We start from the raw sequence: 19,468 nt of genomic DNA on the forward strand, positions 1-19,468 counted from the left end.
CTACTATACCTGCTATCCCAAAGCCACAGTCCCTTTCCTAGAGGCTATTATCCCCACTGCTACTATAGGCACCATCTCTCCCTACTATACCTGCTATCCCACAGCCACAGTCCCTTCCCAGAGGCTATCATCCCACTGCTACTATAGGCACCATCTCTCCCTACTATACCTGCTATCCCAAAGCCACAGTCCCTTTCCTAGAGGCTATTATACCCCCACTGCTACTATAGGCACCATCTCTCCCTACTATACCTGCTATCCCACAGCCACAGTCCCTTCCCAGAGGCTATTATCCCCACTGTTACTATAGGCATCATCTCTCCCTACTATACCTGCTATCCCAAAGCCACAGTCCCTTTCCTAGAGGCTATTATACCCCCACTGCTACTATAGGCACCATCTCTCCCTACTATACCTGCTATCCCACAGCCACAGTCCCTTCCCAGAGGCTATCATCCCACTGCTACTATAGGCACCATCTCTCCCTACTATACCTGCTATCCCACAGCCACAATCCCTTTCCAGGGGCTATTATCCCCACTGTTACTATAGGCACCATCTCTCCCTACTATACCTGCTATCCCACAGCCACAATCCCTTTCCAGGGGCTATTATCCCCACTGTTACTATAGGCACCATCTCTCCCTACTATACCTGCTATCCCACAGCCACAGTCCCTTCCCAGAGGCTATTATCCCACTGCTACTATAGGCACCATCTCTCCCTACTATACCTGCTACTATCCCACAGCCACAGTCCCTTCCCAGAGGCTATTATCCCACTGCTACTATAGGCACCATCTCTCCCTACTATACCTGCTACTATCCCACAGCCCCAGTCCCTTCCCAGAGGCTATTATCCCCCCACTGTTACTATAGGCACCATCTCTCCCTACTATAGCTGCTATCCCACAGCCACAGTCCCTTCCCAGATGCTATTATCCCCCCACTGTTACTATAGGCACCATCTCTCCCTACTATACCTGCTACTATCCCACAGCCACAGTCTCTTCCCAGAGGCTATTATCCCACTGCTACTATAGGCACCATCTCTCCCTACTATACCTGCTATCCCACAGCCACAGTCTCTTCCCAGAGGCTATTATCCCCACTGCTACTATAGGCACCATCTCTCCCTACTATACCTGCTATCCCACAGCCCCAGTCCCTTCCCAGAGGCTATTATCCCACTGCTACTATAGGCACCATCTCTCCCTACTATACCTGCTATCCCACAGCCACAGTCTCTTCCCAGAGGCTATTATCCCACTGCTACTATAGGCACCATCTCTCCCTACTATACCTGATACTTGTGATATTGCCCAAACCAACTTGCTTTGTCACATTAGGTAAAACTGAGATATTGGAACCATGACAAATAGGTGGAATAGGAGAGTAATCTGTTTGGCAGAAATATGCATTAGGGAGCAGTGCTACATACAGTATGTATTGATTAAAAATCAGTGGCACTTCTAATGAATTCATTGCTGGGCTGCCATGATTGCAAATTGATTTAAGGTGATTAAATGCAATTAAGCAATAGCTGGACTAGCATCTAATTTTTTCCAAGCTGGTAACCTTAGGTTAGTTATCATGCTTGCACAGTGTTGCTAAGAATTCAGCTCCATCATGTTACAATAAGCCTTCTGTAAAATGCCATTGCACAAAACCATCTTCTTGCTTCAAGGGCAGGGAGCAGAGAGAAACTTCTGTTCTCTTTCATGGCTTTATATAATAGGATTTAACTTCAATGGGCCAAAAGTCCTGTTAAATCTGTGAAAAAACATAGCCCCTGGAGCAGTAAATGTAGCGGCTTCTCAAGTTGGCCATCTCCTGCAAGACGACCACCCTGTCTGTGTCCGGAAACTCCAAAGTCCAAGTAGCAATTCATTAGGTAAGGAAATCTATGGTGGTCCAGCCAATGTATTCTCACCTGAAACAACCAGTGTATTTTGAAATTCTTGACTCTCACGCATGACTATACAGCTGACTGGTAGATGAAATGGTAGTGAAACCGTGTACTATGCGGGCCAGCGTGTTAGTTCTAATAAAATGTAGCAGTATTTCACACACATTCTGGTTGCCGTTATATTGCATTACAGGATGGTCTTGTGACACAATAAAATGTAATGGATTTTACATCTGCCTGGTAGACATGAAGCACATTCATGCTGAGTGGAGTCGCTGCTGCGTGAAGATGAATATAGAAGTTATTTTACAACCTCTAAGGCACCTGTTTTTTTACACTTTGCGCACTGCCCTCCACTTTATTTTGGAGCACAGAGACCTGCGGTACCCCCTTTGTTACAATGCTGTGTTTGGCAGTGCTGTATTCAAGAGGGCAGGATGCGTGTAGGAGACCCCCCCCCCCTTCTGCCACCTACCCATTCCCTAACTTGTGCGTTAGACATGCAAGTTAGGGAGCAGTGGCATAGGCTGCTGCAGGGTTCTTTCTTTAACAACTGCCATATGGTAGGCGGCTAGGACAGGGCTGGCCTGCACCCCCGACACTGCAGTCTGCTCCTAGATTTCTGTATCTAGCATGAAGTGCAGACTGCAGCCAGAAGGGGGTGTGCTCTTGCATACTGTAGTAAATGACCACTTATATTTTCCCATAAAAATCTTGCCATTTTATGTTGTTTCCTCTTTAATATTGGTTCCCATCTAGTTCTTCCAAATGATTTAACGTAATAAAGCACTGCACTGTCCATTAGTTCCATCCATTCTCATTATATTCTCTTCCAGACATTGATTCGTAACCACTTGCAGGCTGCCTGGCAACAAACGAATTAAGAATCTCTTGGAAAACAGAAGTACAAGAGCTGCCTATAGGGATGTCTTACCTACATTTTCCTTTCTTCCTTCTGCCGTTCTGTACACTAGTGACTAGGCTAGTCTGTCTCCATCTTCTACACATCGAAGTTCCAGCTAAAAACCTTGTAGGTAGTGGTCAGCACTGCTACCTTGGAGCAGAACTGGAGCAAAGGCAGGAACATGAGCAGAATAGGTGTAACTAGAACAGGACAAGGCAAGGCCCAGGCAAGAGCAGACACAGAAAAGGAGCCAGAGCAGGGAACAAGAGCCAGCAATTAAGAGGTCCCAGGATCAAACCCAACAGAGCCTTACACCTTGCTGCTCTGGGGTCCCAAGTTCAATTCCAGCCAAGAGACCATCTCTATGAAATTTGTACAACATACCTGTCCTGGTGTGTCCTTTTATCCTCCAAAAACATACAGGAAGGTTAGTAGGACTACCTACATTCTAAGCTCTGCTGGGGTATGTAACATCTCTGTAGTTAACGTGCCTGTGTGTTTTAGAAGTGTGGTCACTGTGTCACGTCACATTACTCTGTATCTGTCTCTGAGATTTGCAAAATGTAGTCACTCAAACAGCGACTGAATGGTCCTATGAAATGTCATAACATGACATAACAAGTTTGCTCCAGATGTTTAGTTTTAAGCAGCAGACCAGTGAATACTACGCTGATTTGTTGATTTGTTTATGGATTATTACAACCAATGCAAGCCTTTGCAGCTGTTAGATTTAAAAAAAACAATCCATTTAGAAGTATTAAATACAGATATAGAGTATTTCTCTGGGGTCCCCATTAGGATTTATAGATCAGCGAAGACAGTTAAATAGTGTGTTTCGTTAAAGCTTAATAAGGGAGGCAATTAGGAGACAAGGAGTCAATGTAGACCTTATTCTTGGGGACATGTACTACAAAGGGTACATTAACGGAGACCAGAGTAGAGCTAATATGTGGGCAGGTTTTTTGGTTGCTACATGTCTCTGACAAGTGTATCCATACAACTGTGCAACTAGCAGAATGGATTAACCTACTCTAAAGGCCAGCACATCAAAGTTGAAGCAACTTCAATTGTTTTGATACCAATTAATAAAATAAGCTGCAGAAACTATAATGTACTCTAATTATAGCAGAGCATACGTAGTGAAGGCTATAAACAGATACATTAACCAGCCTGCCACAATAAATCACACAAACAGGGAAGCTTTATAAATAAGTGATGGATACAACACGTTGGGTAATGCATTTCAATTTCCTCACAGTTGCCTCCTGTACTTAATTTTCAGCGCAGTTCTTTCTTTCTGACCAAAGGAAAATGTCAACGCTATAGATATATGTCACTGTCCTTAATTACATTTCTTTCATTGTGGCCATCCATGGGTATTGGATATCGCATACAGCTGCATTTAAGAGCACATTTTGTATGCCTTAAGAAAAGCTACCATAGTCTGCCCTAAATATTGCTATGTTTATACTTGGGTAGCTGTTCATGAGGAATATGCATTACTTGGGAAGTTGCTGAGGGAGAATATACTTGGGTTGCTGTTCACGAGTAATAGCTGTTTATGAAGAATATACATTACTTCAGTAGCTGTTCATAAAGGAATATACTGTACATTAAATTGCTGTTTGTGTGAGATATACTTAGGTATACTTAGGTAGCTGTTCATGAGGGATAAACCTTACTTGGAATATACTTGTGTAGCTGTTCAAGAGGAATGTGCTTTTGTGCAGATGTTTCATGAGGAATATGCTTGGTTAATTGTTCCATGAGGAATATACTTGGGTAGATGTCACATGAGGAGTATAAATAGACAGCTGTTAGTAAGAGATATACCAGAATAGCAGTTCTTGAAGAATATGCATTAGTTAATTAGCTAGCTGTTCATGAGGTATACATAGGTATTGCGAGGTATGTACAGTATGTGATGCATGCATGTATATTTGTGTATATATAGCACCACTTACTGTATGTACACAGCACTGTACAGCAGAACAATAAATTAACAAAAAGGGAGTAAGTACAATAATAGACAAATACAAAGTACAATAATAAATACAAGTAACTACAAGATATAGTTGCATTGAGGATTTCACTGAGCTAAGTGACAAAGAGACGAGGATGGAGGTCCCTGTCCAGTAGAGCTTACACCCTAGATAAAAGGGTAACCTACAGACATGAAGAGGAGGGTATTAAGTGCTGCAGGTTACAGCGGGTGACACTGCTATATAAGTGCCTGTATTCTCTTGGATGAGAGCAGGAGGATTCCGGCAGCAGTATTTAATACAAACTGAAGGGGGGAAAACGGGCTTAGGGAGGTCATTTAGTAGCAGGTTACAGTAGTCTTGTCAGGATAAAATGAGAGCATGCATGAGGGTCTTAGTTGTTGAAGTTTAAAGAAAGAGACAGATTTTGAAAATACTGCTTAAGAAAAAGTGAGAGAGCCGAGTTGACAGGGTTAATGAACATGCCTATTAATACACACAGTAAAGGGAGAAGTAAGACCAGGCTTAGGTGGAAAGATGATCAGTTCAGTTCTTGTTAGGTTCATTCAGCTGATGATAGCTGGGAGGCCGAGAGAGAGATTTGAGTCTCAGTTTCAACTGATAATAAATGGGCTTGAAAAGTATATTTGGATATCATCAGCATAAAGGGAGAACAAAGGCCCAAGTACAGATCCTTGCGGTACCCCTACATTAAGTGCAACTGGAGATGAGGTTTTGTTAGCATAAGAGACAGTAAAGGATTGGTCAGAAAGGTAAAAAGAGAGCCAGGATCCAGGATGCAGGTGATAGGTCAAGGAGAATTAGGGTAGAGAAGTGACCCTTGGCTTTGCCAACCTGAAGATCATTTGAAACTCTGCACAATGCAGTCTCAGTAGAGTGCACAGGCCGGAAACCAGATTACAGCAGGTCCAAAAGATTATGGGTGTTAAGAAAGTCAGTGATACGGGAAAACACAATATGTTCTAGGATGTTAGAGGCAAGCGGTAGAAGCGAGACAGGAAGGCAGTTAGAGAGGCAGGTTAGCTATTGATAACTATACTTAGTTAGCTGTTTACGATAAATGTACCTTGGCATAGTTGTAAACAATGGTTCCTGTGCCCCAGTGTACAATCTGGGCCTGGACCTTCTTGGACAGAAACCCCAAAAATCTCTTTAGCCACCAGTTTCCCATCTAGACCTTTACAATTGAATGTAGGAATCTTTTTACTATGACTTCATTCTTCAAAGTTCTTTTTGCCCATGAACATCATTCTAATCCTGAGACTGCGCACTCAAAACTTTATTTAGCTGGTTAGATTTTGATTATAGCCCACCAGTCAGCTGTCAATCGAAAAGACAAATATTTATATAAATATAGCTCTTTACTGTTATAATGGATTCTCTTAGCATTCACAAAAACTATGTAAAAGTTCTACAGGCTTGGAGAAGAAATGTCGTAAAGCTGGAAACATGCCCGACCACACGCAGTTATCTAGGTGTCAGTGAAGATAACGAATATGGTATCATACACGTAATTCCCAACAGCCTGATGAAGCACAGCACAGTCATATTGAGTGGAGATATATTTTGAAAATTGTTTTAGGAATAGTAGAATTTCTAAACAATCTTTTTATGCTATAGTTTGGAAAGAATTAAATTAATAACTTTGGAAAGGCACTCTTAAATATCCTAATGCTAACGTGAGCAATTCCGACATTTCAGCCCTAGCGACTATTCCATAGTACCCAGGCACTTCTTTCTCTTGCCATTTTTTGGAAGTAGAGAAATAGGGACATCTAGTGGCTGGAACACTATGTTACACATTCTGCTTGCTAAATGGAAATAATGTATGTATGCAGCTGTAGCCATATCTATTTACGATATTACTTTTTACTTTATTTAAAAAGCCATTTCAGGGCTTAATTTAAAAATACTTATTTGCCTAAAGTTATAAGTTGTATAAGGTTGTCCAGTTTCCCATGCTGCTGCATGAAAAGCTTTAGGGTGATGGCACACAGGGAGATATTTGTCATCAACACTACCCGCAGGTAACAAATCTACCAAAAATACCTTGCTGGCTCACTGTAATCATTCATCCTGTTATATCTGGGGGATCTATAGACTGGGATCTTAATGGCAATACTCAGGCATGTAGTGATGTCTCTGAGGTGCATTAAATCAAAAAAGTCAAAACATGATGGGAACAAAATGCCAATGCATGAAATTGTGGAATGGTTGCCTTTGAGATTTGCAGGTTTAGTGCACAGGTTTATTCCCCTAACTTAGTTACACTGTTATTTCATTAAGCATACCTTACATTACAATCTAATCAAACAAAACATGGCTGAAAGTCCAACCTGAGTAAGACAATGAAGTATCCAGATATTAATCGCAGAGCGAGCATAGATGCTTTAGCATTATAGTAAAACATAGCCCGGCACAATCCCTTCACTGAGGAGTATCTTGTTTTAGAGGAACATGACAGTAGCCTCACTTACCCATTATATGCTTGTCTAAATAGGTGAGAAAATCTCCCTTCAGATACAAAGGTAGATAAGGAGGGCTAAAAGCAAAGCATAAGTAAATATGCCAGTAAGGAAACCAACATGCAGATGGAATCCAGTGTGAACCTTTCATATGATCTACACATTCTGGAAGAGCGTCACCCAACCAGTGACTCAAAAGCAACATGTTGCTCCCCAACCCTTGGATGTTGCTCCCAGTGGCCTCAAAGGTGCTTATTTTTGAATTTCTGGCTTGGAGGCAAGTTTTAGTTGCATAAAAACCAAGTATAATGCCAAACAGAGCCTTCTGTAGGCTGCCAGTCCACATAGGGGCTATTAAGTAGTCAATTATAGCTCTTATCAGCACCCCAGGAACCATTTTCATGCTTATGTTGCTTCCCAACATTTTTTCCATTTAAATGTGGCTCACAGGTATAAAAAGGTTGGGGATTCCTGTTATAAAATATCTTTCCTTTAGAGATAAATTCTACAAAAAGCACAGCCCCCATAACAATACTGTAATTTTCTAGCATTGGCAGGTATATATATTTATACGACAATATAGAACATTTGAAATACAAAGTTATACATTATACAATTATATAGTGAATAAAATACCCCCTATTGTAAAATATAAGATATTATAAGTCACCAATGAGTTCCATGACCATATAAAAGCAGAAGGCCAAAGGCAGAGGGCTTTTATAAAGGTCATGGAACTCTCAAGTGACTTCTAATGTCCTGATATTTTACAACAGGAGCTACTTTATCTATTAGAATACACAAGTTTAAGTGAGTCGTGACATTACATCACTTAGCACTCAGCTGTTGTGATCAGCCCTGTGATTGAACCTGCTTTTACATATCCATTTCCATTTCATGCACCCATTTAGTAACCAACAAGCACACACAAGATCTTTTTGGAATGAACAGATTCAAATGTCTTTATTACTTTGACTAGTTGGTTATATTTTGGATTTAGTCCCATAAAACAATTAAAGATAAATAAGAGTATAAAAAATTAAGACTAAGAATGCTTTTCTTAAAATAAACCAATATGTGACCCCTTATATAAATTGCTCTTGTACTATAGCACCAATGATTGCTCTTCCAATAGCGTCATAAAACTTACTCCTTTCTAACTCCAAGAACAGAAAGACATAACACGTGATTAATTCACTTGGCTTGAAAGAGGGCACTAGCTAAGCCTTTATTCTTTATAGCTGGCTTACTGAAGAAAGAACAGCCTAGGAAAAAAATAGATCTGGACTTGGGTGTAAGAGGTGGTTTGTCCAAACCAAAATTAAACTTTCTTCCATCGCATACACACAGGCCGTTAGCACATATAGACATATTCACAAAAGCTCCGCCACTGTATGAGTACACCGAGGCAGCCTTTCCCCCCCCGATACAGGCTGGAGGCATAACACTTTGTTTCTGATAGAAATGTATTTTACACCCACCTTTGCTACAAAATGAGGTAGCAAGCAGCACACTTCTTTTGTCAGTCAGTTCATACCTGCTTGTGTTTGTATTGCTTATGTATCTTTTAATACTCATGTTTGTCTTTTAAGTGTTATAATCTTGAATTAAATTTAATGGTTCTTCTCACTAGGATGAGTACAGCCCCCAGTGTACTGAGCAACCCAACAGAAGGTAGGGTCTCCCATGTCTTGGAATGGTTTACAAGTAGACCAGTCAAAGTGCAGAGTAGGGAAAGGGACAGTGAATGCATTGCTGGATAGCAGATGCATTGTTAAGGCATGCGGCGTGGTCTGTACGTTTGGAAAATTCATGGTCTCCAGCCTAAAAGTCTGTTCCAATGATAGATGAAGCCTTTAGAGCTGCTTAGCCCAATTAGAATCAGTATAAACAGGTAGAGTGTCATCATAATAGCAAAGCGGTGTTTGGAGAACCATGTTGGCTGTCTGGATCTGCCAAAGAAAAAGCAAAAGAGAGAAATGAATCCCAGGACTGAATGTATAACACAAAACACCTGAACTGGAATGTCAATAGTGTAATACCCAAAAATGCAGAATGCAGTGAAGAGTGAATACTAGTAAATATGCACAGTAGGGTTAATTTACTACTACTATGCCCTATAACATAGGGCATATAGCACAAGGACAATAACTCAAAGCAACCAATAAGTAATTGGCATTAATAATAAATAAAGAATAATAAAAAGGAAACTTTGGATGTGTTCCTATTAGTTACTGCCCAGGCCCATATTTGCCGAGCATCTGTAAATAAGCCTTTGTGTATCTAGAGTTAGTGAATACAAGCAGCTGTCGCCCACTGCAATATGGTCGGTAAACTGCAAAAACAGAGTGGGATGGGATTGAAGAAAGCTGTAGTTTAACAGCATTTCTTGGGCTTCTGAACCACATTGCTAAAGAATAGGGCTTGGTTTCTTCACCTTCTTCGAGGTTGCTCTTGAGAGTACACCATCAAGTATTTTACACGTAACAGCTGGTTATTTGTCACCACAAAGTATTTCTGTGGCACATCTCCCCCTTCGCTGTTCTGCGCCCGTGCACGCTTACGATCAATTTCAGAAGAATCTAAAGAGAACACAGAAAGCATGAAGAGATTGTAGTTCCACTATCAGTAAAAATACATCCTAGAAAGGCCCAAAATATTTTTGTGTTTTTGAAACCAATATCAATATAACATCAACTACTTGTTAAACATTCATCAGAGTGCCACACTTTTTGTCTTCTTGGTCTGATCTTAATTTTAGTGTAGAGTCTGGAATTTCCTTCTTTCCTTCCATGTATCCCTGTCTTAATCCTCAGAGATCTTTTCCCACTTGTGCACTATATGGTCAAAAGTATCAGGACTACTGCCTGACCAACGTCTAATGCCAAAACCCAGGGTTTTAATTTATAAAGTGGGTCCTCCCTTTGTGGTTATAACAAGCTCTACTTTACAGGTATTATATACATCTAGATATATTATTGGTATTTGCTTCAGTTAAGCCTCCCAAAAAATTAGTGAGGCTGGGCAGTGATGTTGGGTGATTAGGGAATGTAAACCTTAAAAACAAAAGTAAAATTACTCTTCTAAGCACTTTTGCAAATTATATTCTTTTTTTATTTCATAGCTATTCAAGGCTATTAATCAGTCTGCGCTACCTACTGGTCCATTTTTCAATTTACAGTTGGGGAGATATGATCAGAAGGAAAACGGTACTCTTCCCCTGTCAGGAGAGACAAGTGAAAAGTTATCTAAGGTTTCTGACTCCTTTCCTAATCAGATCAAAATCAGAAAAGTCCTTCTGAATACGTTACCACAGACTGCACAGTAGGAAGACTGATCAGCAGGTGGGGCTATTGGTGCAAAATTCATAAGGAGTCATTTAATTCAGGTGCAAAAGCTAGAGCATTAAGAGAGCAAGAATGAGCCCATTGGTGTTCATCAAATAAGCACTAGCACTACAGTTACAAGCACTACTATTAGTTACATAGCACCAAGTTGATCCAGGGACTGGTCTGATTGCCATCTTGGAGTCAGGAAGGAATTTTCCCCCTCTGAGGCAAGTTGGAGAGGCATTATTTGGAGTTTTCGCCTTCCTCTGGATCAGCTAGCAGTTATGCTGGTTATATAGGAATGGAAGCTTGAACTTGATGGACACTTGTCATTTTTTTACCTAATTTACTATGCTACTATGTTATGCATCTAAATGATTTGCTAGTTCTGGTTTACATTTGCGTTATAGTTTGCTTTCACGGGGACCATGAAAACTAGCCCAAACCATAAAGAACAACCCCAGAAAACTATTCCTATTTTACCAAATTCAAAATTGCCCATAAATATTTAGGCAGGTAGTAGGTGTCCTGGCTTCCACTAAACCCAGATTGGTTTGTTAGAATGCCACATTTGAAGCACAATCCTTCAGTGCAGAGCCCCATTGCCACCTCTTCAGAGTCTAAATCTTTAAAACACTCCTGACAATGCATGGCATTACACATGGTGATGTTAGGCACCCAGCATCATTTTTATTATAGTTCGACCCTTAAAGGAGTGGTACAAAGAATCCGTTATCATAAAGAAGCTGGGCAGTAAATGAAATAACTACACACAAAATATTTGGAATACTATTAACGCAACCTAAATCACCTTACCTTTCTTCTTAGCTTGGCACTTCACATCAGGATGGTCAATCATTTCACACATGGCCACACAGCTCAGCACTGGGCCCAAAATACTTCTAGTCCATCCCTGCCCATGGGGACTATAAAGAAGTGCAAGGCCCAGGTCACTAGTCAGGTATGTGCCTTCACCAAAGAAGGAGGTCTAAATCAGAGGAAAGAACACACTAATGTTTTCAATCAGAAGATTTCTGGACCAAAGATCTTCATATTTAGTAGCTTATCAGCTATATCCTATACTGTAATATACACATGCATATACAAAAAACATAACAGAAAAATATGCAGCACATATTTTGAGACAATTAATACATTAAAGCAAAAGGAAATATTAGGCATCCCCCAGTGAGCATAATCATTTACCTGATACCTTGGGCCAATGCTCCTGTTAGCATTAAACTCCACCTTCCTGGGGTACTTCTCAGCCAGCACCAAGGAGCTGTCTACTGTTTCTTCCTTCTTCTCGCTGGGTGCGCATGAGCAGTACAGTGAAAAGCCGAACTTTAAGCAAAAGCCAGCTCAGGGCCAATAAAAGAACAAAGACAATAGTTCCATGGTGCTTGCTGAAGTCTCCAGGGCTGGTGCATTATTTAGGAACAGGAACACCAGTCTGGGTATCAGGTAATTGATTTAACCTTTCCTTCTCCTTCAATACATACAATATAACCTAAACATTTGCCTAAACAGTTTTTTTATTTTTTTTATTTTCTAGATCAAACAGAAATGAAGGAGTAATTATTTGAGCCTGACCTACATAGTGATGATAATAAGGCTTCTAATTACACATATATTAGAGACTAGGGTGAACATAGCTGGTGATACACATTTAGTCCCTTCAGACCTAGCCTGTAGCTGATTTGCTCAATATAGCCTAGCTCAAGGTGGACACATCTGTGAAAGATCCGCTTTTTTGCCAACCTCGACAATTAAGTGGACCTTCAGATGTGTTGCCAACTTTGCTTTTTAGGTGTTCCTTTTTAGAAAGAGTCTTATAGACAGTAATGTAGTTTCAATGCAAAATACAGAAGCCATGCAGTTATTTCTTTGAGTTTCCATACCTTATTGAGGTGGCAGTGCAAGCCGTTATGCAGTATAGAATGAAAGTTTTCTAGTCGGCTGCCATGGAATGCATAGATCAGGTCCCTGTTGCCGCGAGTCTCCTTGAACTTGGCACTCAGCTTCTCGCAGTATTCTATTTCAAACAGGAAGTCAGGAGTGGGCAAGGCATGACTGGGAGAGCCTGGCAGGGCTTGGATTTCCTCATACTAAAACAGCAAGTGAGGGCAGCCTTAATGCTCAAGGCTGGATTATGTTGCTGATTGGTTAGTACAGTCAACATCCATCCTAACAGTCACTCCAACAGATTACATATCTTAGAAGCCATAGAAATGACAGAATTTAACCACAGAATATTCTGAGAAATATGGGGGAAAGGAATAAAAGCTGCAAAGAGAGAACTTCCTAATTCACACTGTAGAATAGTAACAGTAGACTATTACTAAATTATCATTGTAACTGTGCATACAGCATTTTTAAAGTCTGACACTAAAACACGTAAATAAGTTTTTTTTAATAAAAAATATTAAAAGTTTCTTATAGTTAATGTTGATCCTTTTCTTCTGATAGGGCTGCTTTTGTAATTAATTCGTACTTGAAGTTCCTAAACCTGACTGTTTTGCCAACCTGACTGTCCCTTCTCAACCTGTCAGTTACAGCTTCTAATGCTAACAGACTCCTGCTGCACAAATATGGCCGCCCCCTCATAGGGGAACATGGGGGATCAGACAGGTAATGTAAAAGCATTGGACAAACACTTTTATGGCAATATTATGCATGCAAAGACAGTGTTATGATATAAAAATGGTTTAATGGAGAAAAAAAAAAAGACATAAAAATAGTTACATTTCTGGTCTCAGTATCTCTTTAGAACCTTTTGAAAGGGGCATATTTTTGCAAAAATGTAACAACTTTATTACTTTAATTATATATTATGTGCACAAATGCAAGCTAAAATATATTTAAATAAATTTTCCCCCACTGGCAAACAAGGCATTACTTTTTTGAAAAACTTATATTACTATACAAGACAGAAAATCTAACTGCATACATTTCTTATTATAATAGATTTAGTTTGATGGCAAATTAACATCACAACCACATAACGAGACCTATCATATGTATCAAATACAATTATGGCTACTACTGTTTAGCTGGTTATACTCCCTTTTTTCACTGCATTTTCTGTAATATATTCCTTACTGGTATATGAGATAATACTGTATTTAAGGGATAAAAAGCTAGGCCATAAACATCCTAGCAATAAGGAAGTCGGCATACAGCTACATGTGTTTGGATGTTTAGGGTAAGTAATATTAAAATGCAATGCAAATCAAGCAGAAATATTACTTAACCATTCTCACCTCTGAAAAAATAATATATGAATATTATATAAGAGATTTACCAAAAAAAACTATTCAATCTAGAATACTTCACTTAACTGAACAAAACATGAAGAATGCTATTCACATTTTTAAACAGACTGGCAAACAAACAGGGCTCTCCGACCTTCTGCTTTAGTTTGTTTTTGTTAGATGCTTTGTATGATTATTTTGCACTGTAATGCACGAGCGCAATGTTGTTTTTTACACCCCTCTTCTTATTCTGTGGTCGCAGGGTTTCCTGCACATGGGCCAGATTCGTTTTTTGGCGAGACAAATACTGAAATAATAAGTGCACTACTTGCACCCAAGTCACAACATTCACTGTTGTGAGCAATACTCTGGGCTCCAATTTATAGACATATAAATCATACTGATCTGCTTTACCTACCCTGCTTATTTTCCTCATCTAGGTCAGTGCCGTCCAACTTCTGTGGTACCAGTATAGGGCAGGCAGAGTATGGCACAAACAGGCAGCATAGGGCAGGCAGAGTATGGCACACACAGGCAGCATAGGGCAGGCAGAGTATGGCACACACAGGCAGTATGGGGCAGACAGAGTATGGCACACACAGGCAGCACAGGGCAGGCAAAGTATGGCACACACAATACAACACACAGGGAGTATAGATGTGAGGTGTGCACAATAAAGGGCTTACAGGTGTGAACAATAAAGGTACTTATAGGTGTGAATAAAGCAGGGTGTTTACAGCCTGAAACTGAGGTGTGAACAAAGCAGGGGGCCAGTAAATCTTAGCACTCTTACAATTTAAAGCTTACAGAAAGGTAAGCAGTCACAGCAGCCAGACAGGTGGGGGGCCACACAGAGGGGGGCCCCTTATCTAGCGGGCCGCCAGTTGGACAGCACTGATCTAAGTATTTATGAATGGAATGCTAGGCATAGGGCTTGTGCACCAGAGTCTTTATGCCAGTGCTGTCCAACTTCTGTGGTGCCGAGGGCCTAAATTTCTCTAACATACATGATGGAGGGCCGCTAATGGAAGCTAGTTTTGACCACTCCCCTTTTTAACCACACCCACATCAAACCACACCCATTTTGTCACAATGGTGGTAGTGCAGCAAAAACCCAAATGCTTGATCCTCAGTGCGGGGATATCAACCATCATTGATATGTAAAAGAATTATACTATGTCATATTAAGACATATGTAAGACTCTGCCAGCCCTATGCTGCCTGTGTGTGCCATTCTCTGCCTTCCCTACCCTGTAAAAGCTTTTAAAGCTTACACAAAGTTAAGCCATCAAAGCAGCCAGACAGGTGGGGGGCCACGGCCCGCGGGGCGCCAGTGGGACAGCACTGCTTTATGCTATAAAGGTGGATGGAGTAAGTACTATGTATTATACTTTATATTCTTTTTCATTTTATATCCCAGTTCTAATGAATATATTGTAACAAAAACAACTAAATGTTGGATTGTAACCAAAATCACAATACAAACTAGGGTCAATTTAATCAGGAGCCAATTATCATACCTGCACATTTTTGGACCAAGAGGAAATTGGACTGTATTGATGCATACAAAAAATCAATAATAATTAATTTTTTGAAATACATCCAAAAGGGGTACAAAAATTTTTTTAGTTGAGATGAAAGCCAGGACACATGGTACTTTTGAACAGTCTAAGTGAGACACTTTTACACACATATGTACTTTTCCTCAGAAATGGGAATCATTCCAAGTAGAATAACTGGTGACCTGTTACCTTATCTTATCTTACCTTATCCTTTTGCACGCTTCTAATAGTAAACAGCTTTTCTGATAAAATCCAGCTCAGGAGGTTCAGTAATTTTTGGTCTCTGTTGTTTTTATCCTGAATGATTTCATGCAGGCCGGGCAAGGCACTCGAATCTGCAATCTGAACAAGGGATATTCAAGCTATTGGAGGATGACAATTACACAGGCTTTACGGATCCCTAAATAACAGTTACATCTTAATCTCATCCATGAATCTGTGCAATTTTCAATAACGATTTACAGAGATTAAGCCATTAAATATTTATTTAACTTCTAATTTATGGAACAAAACAACTGCTATATGGTTTTGCTACTCTACTGTAATTAAATAAACATAGACTTTAATTAACTACTGAGTTACTCTACAACATAGTAGTCTCCAGTGACTATATAAAAGCCTTGTACTTGCTGTAAATCAATATATTCATTACAGTAATATAAACACTTGTTTCCGCCTACTGTAGTTTTGAATTTTAGATACAGATAAGCCTGTGCCTGGTTTCCTTCAATTGACACAGAAGGACATAAAAGTATGTGACTTTTCTGCCTGCAGTCTGAATAATGTGTGCTCTTTCCAGTATCATAAGGTGGTACCTCCTCTTCTTCTCTGCCCATAGGCTGGTTTCTGCTCTTGCAGACTAATTCCTCGTAATTACAGGATTTTAAGTCCCAACTCAAAACAAAGAAAAGACAGGCTTAAGACAGAAGTGCCAAGGTCTGTGGAGAACTAAATGATAAATGAAATAAATAATATAACTGTACAACCTAGGGGTTGTCTAATACTGTCCTTAGTTTTGAGGTGTCACTTTTATTTTAAAGGAAACCTATTATGATTATGAATTTATACAATTGTTGGACCAGGGGCCAAAGCAACATACCAATGTGGTCCCAGCCCAACATGCTGATAAATATCTATCCATTTTTCAGCCACATATCAGGCAGGCAGGCCTTTGGGAAGGCTCCATACACACTGGCCAATAACCTTTCAAATCAGTCTGAATGGCCAAGTAGGCAGTTCATAAGGACCTTGTAAGTCCAGCTTAAGACAAAAAAAACTGTATAATAAAAGTCCTTTTCAAATTAAACATTAAATCCAAAATTTGTTTTTAACTAAAATACCCATACATGTTATAAAGACATTTAAAAATCTCAGCTGTCAATCATAAATTACCTGTCCTGCCTCTATGCCTCAGGCGTAGCAATTGCTTTCACTTTCCATTCTGCACTTCCTAGATGTCTCTGCACCCCTCACACACCCCCATCCTCTAATCATTGTGTGTAATTGTGTATCCTGTGCATGGGTATCAGGTTCCCCATTCTTGCACATATACAAAATTTTGGGTTGATACAAAACTTGCCTTAATATCAGTGTTCACAAAAGGCTGTTGTCTGCTTGCTGTGACTGAATGAAACACGCTTTACATAATTTACCGTATATACTCGAGTATAAGCCAATCTGAATATAAGCCGAGGTACCTAATTTTACCTAAGAAAACTGGAAAAACTTATTGACTCGAGTATACGCCTAGAGTGGGAAATACAGCAGCTACTGCTAAATTTTAATAATCAAAATAAATACCAATAAAATTACATTAATTGAGGCATCAGTGGGGTATATGTTTTTAAATATTTATTTCAAAGAAAAACTAGCTCTGTAAGTGGAGAAGAGGGTCAACAAAAACAATATGAGTACTACCCCACGCTCATTGCACATTGGCAAACTGGCAGCAGACCCAGTCCCGGAGGAGATGTAAGGGCAAATAAGTATTGCTAGTGGGAGCCTAGGCCAGGGCACTGGAGGGTCTGGTTGCAGGTGGCCTAATTTGCACACAAAGGAGAGTGGGTGCTAGTCTAGAGAGACCCATGGCACCCGACTCGAGTATAAGCCGAGGGTGACTTTTTAAGCACATTTTGGGTGCTTAAAAACTAGGCTTATACTCGGTATACAGTATACAGAGTAAGTAATCTTTATTTTGCTTAACAAACCTGATAGAAAAGATTTTGGAATTATTTCTTAGGGTGACAGATAACTGACTTTCTTCACTCACTTGAGACTTTAAAGCCAGTCAGCTAAAATGAGCTACCTTTTCTGCTGCTATTAAATCACACATCATGAATCAGTGAATAATTTCCATTTAAGCAAAGCTGCTTCAACAAACTTATACCGTATCTTAGTTTCCAAACAGCGGATGCTGCCACATTAATAATTAAACCAGCATACGTTGGATCTGATTAAATATCTTACTGCTGTGGATGGTGTGTATAACTATGGCTTCATTACCGGATGCTGCAGGCAACTTTACCCAAGGAAATTTTACATAAAATATTCTCATAGATACAAAAAGTCTTACAGAAGAAAAAATTCTCAGGTGGTCTACATACCAAAGCAGTCCAAAAGCGAAAACGGCTTCAATCAGCACACCGAATGGCCAAGGTGTCTAAAACATTAGCTTTTATTCATTTCCTTTTCAAATGCCTGACGCGTTTCGTGCGCATGGGTACTTAATCATAGGCATTTCGGTGTGCTGATTAAAGCCGTTTTCGTTTTTGGACTACTCTTTGCTCCCCAGGCTACGGGTTCGGGGCTTGAAGCACCCGGGCCATGCACCGACTTTGGTGAGATTTACTTTATGATTTGCTGAATTCTACCTTGGTGACATCTGGGTTGGTGGAGGGCCCGGGGTTTATACACCCGGGCCAATAGATTATCTAGGTACATTTACCGCTAGCGTACAGTTTAACATTTCTAATGTAACCACCGTTGTTCATTTTATTGTACTTTATTTCATTAGTTTGATTTATACTATTTGGCCGTGAGGCACTATATTTCTTTGTACATACCAAAGCCTCAAAGTCCTTATATTGGTCACTTGTATACAAAGCAGGGAACGGCCTCAAGACAGAGTCTCGCTTATAGCTCTTTAGTGCTGCAACGAATAGGCTGCATTTCAGATCTGCCGACAGCAGATCCCTTGAGATGATTTCTTCCATCATGTTTAGCCCAAACTCATGGGGATCAGAGGCCTTGCACGAATAGGAAATGTGATGCTGCCAAAACCCTGAGTGATTAGAGAAACATGAATATTACTGACAGCAGAATGCACAGGGGAAACAAGGCATTGTATTTATAAACAACACTTTATAAATACATGTTAATAATAATAATAATAACAATAATGGGCCAAACTTACACTCTCCTTATTTCATGTCGTTTATGTGGATATTACTTAATTAACTTATCCACCTGCAGCATATCTATTACTTTATCTTGTCTCAGTTCTCTCCCCTGCTAACTCTTTTCTTTGCCCCCCTCCCCTCCAACCCCCGGCTGCCCGCACCCCTGTGCCCCCAAGCACCACTCACCTCCTCTCTCTGTTGACACCAGCTTTTGCAGGCATGATCACTTCCGTGTTGATGACGTGTCCCTCAGCGGCTAAAACTCGGGCCTCTCTTCTGATTGGTGCTTACGATGATTCTCAGCTACATCAGCCTTAGCACCAAAGAACCCTGGGTGATGTAGTTCGGTTGCAGTGGCAGCTCAAAAACATCCTCCGGTCAGAAATGAATGCGTCAATCAGGCAGAGATGTAGTCTGGGGAACAGACGGGACTTCTTTGTAAGGCCCGGGCGCAATGATCCATGTTTCAGTGGGGCAGGATACGTCGCTTTGCTAGGACGCGAGTTGTGTTTTGAACAGAGCGGGAATCGTTCAGCACCAGTGACAGCGCCATGCTGGCTGTTAGCTTGGGCTCCTGGCTGGCTGTTAGCTTGGGCCCCTGGCTGGCTGTTAGCTTGGGCCCCTGGCTGGCTGTTAGCTTGGGCC

The 19,468-nt window shown here is 40.4% G+C and overlaps 1 protein-coding gene across 3 annotated transcripts; it reads right to left on the reverse strand.

Annotated features, from left to right (window-relative positions):
- Positions 1-8,215: 8,215 nt before the first annotated feature.
- parp16 (poly(ADP-ribose) polymerase family member 16) lies at positions 8,216-19,266 on the reverse strand. 3 transcript variants are annotated; one of them, XM_004912685.4, is made up of 7 exons: positions 18,838-18,949; positions 18,488-18,705; positions 15,630-15,767; positions 12,511-12,717; positions 11,426-11,597; positions 9,718-9,862; positions 8,216-9,232 (listed from the first exon to the last, which is right to left on the reverse strand). In XM_004912685.4, exons 2-7 carry the CDS (start codon positions 18,638-18,640, stop codon positions 9,091-9,093), a joined length of 957 nt encoding a protein of 318 aa, XP_004912742.2. In that variant the 5' UTR covers positions 18,641-18,705; positions 18,838-18,949; the 3' UTR covers positions 8,216-9,090. The 3 variants fall into 3 exon arrangements, with proteins under 3 accessions (XP_004912742.2, XP_002938403.3, XP_031755108.1); XM_002938357.5 differs by lacking the exon at positions 18,838-18,949 and adding an exon at positions 19,010-19,266 and having other exon boundaries at positions 8,470-9,232; XM_031899248.1 differs by lacking the exons at positions 12,511-12,717; positions 18,838-18,949 and adding an exon at positions 19,010-19,114 and having other exon boundaries at positions 8,470-9,232.
- Positions 19,267-19,468: the final 202 nt, after the last annotated feature.

This window comes from Xenopus tropicalis, chromosome 3, assembly GCF_000004195.4.
Source record: "Xenopus tropicalis strain Nigerian chromosome 3, UCB_Xtro_10.0, whole genome shotgun sequence".
Taxonomy (NCBI): domain Eukaryota; kingdom Metazoa; phylum Chordata; class Amphibia; order Anura; family Pipidae; genus Xenopus; species Xenopus tropicalis.

Bases quoted from the DNA above. Each gene is read 5' to 3' on its own strand.
- parp16 (XM_004912685.4), bottom strand. From the start codon at position 18,640: ATGATGGAAGAAATCATCTCAAGGGATCTGCTGTCGGCAGATCTGAAA. The intron at 15,768-18,487 runs GTATGTACAAAG...TCCCTTGTTCAG, and splicing joins ATAAGGACTTTGAGGCTTTG to ATTGCAGATTCGAGTGCCTT. The intron at 9,863-11,425 runs GTAAGGTGATTT...TGTTCTCTTTAG, and splicing joins GTGCCAAGCTAAGAAGAAAG to ATTCTTCTGAAATTGATCGT.